This window comes from Procambarus clarkii, chromosome 68 (assembly GCF_040958095.1).
Source record: "Procambarus clarkii isolate CNS0578487 chromosome 68, FALCON_Pclarkii_2.0, whole genome shotgun sequence".
Taxonomy (NCBI): Eukaryota; Metazoa; Arthropoda; class Malacostraca; order Decapoda; family Cambaridae; genus Procambarus; species Procambarus clarkii.
The window spans coordinates 1,191,965-1,197,230 of record NC_091217.1 but is presented as its reverse complement, the minus strand read 5'-3'; the positions used below and the strand labels follow the sequence as shown (position 1 = coordinate 1,197,230).

Below are 5,266 nucleotides of genomic sequence, written 5' to 3'. Positions count from 1 at the left end.
TAAATTGGGCAGTTAAAGTACCAGTGTGTCTGTGGATGGCTGGGGGGTGGGAAGTGAGGATGGCTGCCTGATCATTGCTAAACTACACACATGAATAAGTCGAAGAAAAATCACAAAATGATGCTGTAAAATGCCTTACTTGCTGTACACTGATGATCCACACTTCTGTAGTTGCCAGCATCTACATACCTGCAAACGAGAGGATTTTTTTATTATTTTTCATAAAATGGTGTTAAAAATGACATAAATTAACACGAATAAAACATCTTTAGTATAGTATAACTGTTTGAACTTATAGATACCGACATGGAATTGAGTGATATAATTGAGTATTTTATACAATTAAAATTTTAGCTTTTAAAAATACTTGTAGTTTGAAACAAATTTGTCAAAGAGATAATTATACAATTTTAGAAGTGTGACGAGACATAACTCCCTGACTGAGCTGCACTCAAGAGCTGCACTCAAGAGCTGCACTCAAGAGTTACCTAGAGACCAACGAGCAGTGTCGCCACTATTCACAACCCAAACGTATTCCAACACCAACGATATTTTTTACGTTCTAGCAACGTAATAACGTCGCTACAACGTCTTGGTTAGCTTATGAGCTTACTGGAAACAGGGCCCGCAGAGGGCAGGGGGTCCCGAGCTGAGACAAGCTTCAATGAAGAAGGCTAATATGATAGATGCCACTAACTTACTATAGAGGCGGCGGAGTAGAGGATTATAACTCTCTTGTGATATCAAGAGGAAGAGTTATGAGGGAGAAACAATACAAGAGATGATATCATACAAATCTTTCTGAACATAAAGTTTAGATTTCGACTGCTAATTATTCCGTTATATTGTAAATATAGAACACCATAGACGACCTCCAGTTAATATGGAACACCATAGACGACCTCCAGTTAATATGGAACACCATAGACGACCAACAGTTAATATGGAACACCATAGACGACCAACAGTTAATATGGAACACCATAGACGACCTACAGTTAATATGGAACACCATAGACGACCTATAGTTAATATGGAACACCATAGACGACCTACAGTTAATATGGAACACCATAGACGACCTATAGTTAATATGGAACACCATAGACGACCTACAGTTAATATGGAACACCATAGACGACCTATAGTTAATATGGAACACCATAGACGACCAACAGTTAATATGGAACACCATAGACGACCTACAGTTAATATGGAACACCATAGACGACCTACAGTTAATATGGAACACCATAGACGACCTACAGTTAATATGGAACACCATAGTCGACCTACAGTTAATATGGAACACCATAGACGACCTACAGTTAATATGGAACACCATAGACGACCTACAGTTAATATGGAACACCATAGACGACCTACAATTAATATGGAACACCATAGACGACCTACAGTTAATATGGAACACCATAGACGACCTCCAGTTAATATGGAACACCATAGACGACCTCCAGTTAATATGGAACACCATAGACGACCTACAGTTAATATGAAACACCATAGACGACCTACAGTTAATATGGAACACCATAGACGACCTACAGTTAATATGGAACACCATAGACGACCTCCAGTTAATATGGAACACCATAGACGACCTACAGTTAATATGGAACACCATAGACGACCTACAGTTAATATGGAACACCATAGACGACCTCCAGTTAATATGGAACACCATAGACGACCTACAGTTAATATGGAACACCATAGACGACCAACAGTTAATATGAAACACCATAGACGACCTCCAGTTAATATGGAACACCATAGACGACCTACAGTTAATATGGAACACCATAGACGACCTACAGTTAATATGGAACACCATAGACGACCAACAGTTAATATGGAACACAAGTACTTACAGTGTTAATGGAACACTCATCTCGTCAAGCCAATCATCGACACTAGAAACAAGAAACTTATTACTTGGTGTTTTCTGTCAGTCTGAAGAAGATTCATCAAAGGGTTTCTAATTCACGTGAGGTAGAGCATTAAATTGTTTCTAATTCACGTTGTTGTTGTTTTAGATTCACCCACTCGGAACAAAATTGCCATGTAGCACGGGCTATAGTGAGCCCGTAAACTAATGATGCGTGAGGTGCAGTATTTAATTTTCTAAATCACGTGAGGTACAGCATTAAAGTTTCTAATTCACGTGAGGTACAGCATTAAATACTTTCCACAGAGTGAAATAACTCAACTTTAATACCCTCCATCCCTAAGCTTCCCCATTAGTTGGACCATTATGTCATACAAATAGAAGGATGTATCCGGTTACGGAGAGTGTACAGGGGCGTTTTAAACTTGGTGCTGATTACAAAGTCAATATTCTCAGCCGCTTCCGTAAAGACTCCCCATCTTAAATTGATTCCCATCTCGCGCATTTGATTCAATAATGGCTTAAAGTGGTCTTTCTGGAACTTGTATGAGCGGTGCCCCGAGATTACAACCAATTTCCAGATTCAATTTCAGATAAGCCTACCCCCTGGGCCTCTAACCCTCCCCCCCCCAGAACCCCCCCCCATCCCCCTCCTCTTCTGCCCCCCCATCCCCCTCCTCTTCTGCCCCCCCCCCCCTTGCCCCGAACCAGAGGTGTGTTAACCACCCACATGTGTGGTTGATTTATTATTTGGACTCATTCATATCACAATAATTGCAATTACTGTCAGTGGGTCACTTGCTAATTATGATTCAACAGTTCGAGTCTGAGAATAATTTGGCTGAAGGCTAACACCATATTTTAGATTTTTCGTTTTTTTTAGTTTTTTATTCAATGAATGAAAGTTTGTAGGTGAGTGGTGGGTAGGTGTCACCTGGCCGGGTTCCCACCTGTCTTGTCAAGCGCCGTCAACAGTTGCTACCTGGTGACTGTTACCTGGGGTCAAGGAGGGAGGTCAGGCCGGTGGGGACGGGTTAACTAAAAAAAAAAAACTCACTTTAAAAAATATTCTTCAGGCAAATTGAGATTGCAAAATTTTGTCCTTTCTGATGTGAGAATGCTAAGTTAGGTGCAGCTGGAAGTGCAGTTGTTCTGACAATGGGCGATGGCTTATATTTTGAGTGAGGGAGTCCGTATAAACAACTGGGCCTCTACCCTTCAGATCGAACTAGTTGCCTTGCTTCTTGCACTCAAATGTGTACAAGTCTCCAAACATGATACATTAATTGTAAGTGACTTTTTATCATCATTAATGGCTCTCAACTCTTTAAGACATATCTGTAACATGTTCGTGTCTGAAGATAGACACAAATACAACAAAAATATTAAAGCTGGTAATAGAATCCATTTCATGTGGTCTCCATCTCATGTTGTCTCCGAATGCTTAATAGAGCTCATGAGTTAGCCAAAGACTCTGCCTTTAAAGGAGAAACTGATTATAACCTTGGATGGTCAATAAGCAGTCTGAGAGCAGTAGTACACCAAAAACTTCAACAGAATTTTGTAGATCTGAGGCAAAGTGAAATCGACACCAGTAATTCCATCTATCATCATACTATCATGCAAGAGGAGCCAAACATCTATGGATCATACAATAAAATCAGCAGACTTCTAGATGTTACTACTGCTCGGCTTAGACTCGGCTACAAGTATCTCTGGGAATTCTCATTATCTGCTGATGTAGACCTGACCAAATGTAAACTGTGTCAACAAAATTATACGCACACCCTACGTCGAAAAGATACGTAAATTCAGAGACAACTCTATAAAAAATGTTCCAAAGATGTGTAAATATTTCATTCAAATGATCTGCTACCAGAAATTTTAGCCAAATACCCCAGTTTGCTAACTGTAGGTAGTAATTAAGTGATTGTAACCTATCCAACTCTGCCCACTGGATGGGGGGCGGTGTGCAGGACAAACATATCAATTGTGACACTAGCTCTCCACATATTTCAGTTGCTTAATTTAGAAACTGTACTTGTGGTCGATCTCGAATCCATTGATGATGTGACGACGTATATTGAATTTTGTAACTAGCTCATCAAGATTGTAACTTGCTTAGCTAAATGAACTGTGGGGTTCAGTCCCTGAGCCCATTATGTGCCTCTGTAACCCTTTCCACTACCGCCCACAAGATGGGTATGGGGTGCATAATAAATGAACTAAACTAACTAACTAGTTCCATCTGAAGAGATGTGGAATGAAAAGGAAACATGAAACACTGCGAAGAACAAAGTGGGACTAAGATTAAGCTAAGCCAGGTTCTTCACTAAAAGCCGTTGGGCCAATTATCAGGATAAGCGATAAGCCAGTGTGACTATAGCACTTGCAAGGGATATGAGAACACTGAGTTAGGATAAGAGAGTGCAGGGCAAGAATAGTTAGGATAAGAGAGTGTAGGGCAATGAGAGTGCAGGGCAAGAATACTCATTACTGGGTAACATTACACATCACTTCATCCTACATGGAATATATACTGTAATCTCTGCTAACTTGTATATATTTTTCCTCTACCTCTGAAAATGTTGTAGTAAGCACTTCAACGAAATGCATAATTTTGCGACAGGTGCCATGCTTAATAAACTTAGAAATGAACTTTGGTGAGTATATGCAGGCGATGAGTCACAATAACGTGGTCTATGTGTTAGTCTCTCTCTCTCTCTCTCTCTCTCTCCCTCTCTCTCTCTCTCTCTCTCTCTCTCTCTCTCTCTCTCTCTCTCTCTCTCTCTCTCTCTCTCTCTCTCTCTGGTAGGGCGCTCCAGTGGATAAGGGAGTACCTAAACAATAGGAAGCAGAGAGTTACAGTGAGGGGTGAGACCTCAGACTGGCGTGAAGTCACCAGTGGAGTCCCACAGGGCTCTGTACTTGGACCTATCCTGTTTCTGATATACGTAAATGATCTCCCAGAGGGTATAGACTCATTCCTCTCAATGTTTGCTGACGACGCCAAAATTATGAGAAGGATTAAGACAGAGGAGGACAGCTTGAGGCTTCAAGAAGACCTGGACAAGCTGCAGGAATGGTCGAACAAATGGCTGTTAGAGTTTAATCCAAGCAAATGTAATGTAATGAAGATAGGGGTAGGAAGCAGGAGACCAGATACAAGGTATCACTTGGGAAATGAAATACTTCAAGAGTCCGAGAGAGAGAAAGACCTGGGGGTTGATATCACGCCAGACCTGTCCCCTGAAGCTCATATCAAGAGGATAACAGCAGCAGCATATGCCAGGTTGGCTAACATAAGAACGGCCTTTAGAAACTTGTGTAAGGAATCTTTCAGAACGTTATATACCA

At 40.9% G+C, this 5,266-nt stretch overlaps 1 protein-coding gene across 1 annotated transcript; it reads left to right on the top strand.

Annotated features, from left to right (window-relative positions):
- The first annotated feature begins 883 nt into the window (after positions 1-883).
- Positions 884-1,900, top strand: LOC123752778 (uncharacterized). The gene has a single exon (XM_045734802.2). The coding sequence runs from the start codon at positions 884-886 to the stop codon at positions 1,898-1,900; it is 1,017 nt and encodes a 338-aa protein (XP_045590758.2).
- The last annotated feature ends 3,366 nt before the right edge of the window (positions 1,901-5,266 follow it).

Excerpts from the sequence above, each read along its gene's own strand:
- LOC123752778 (XM_045734802.2), top strand. The coding sequence starts at position 884 with ATGGAACACCATAGACGACCTCCAGTTAATATGGAACACCATAGACGA.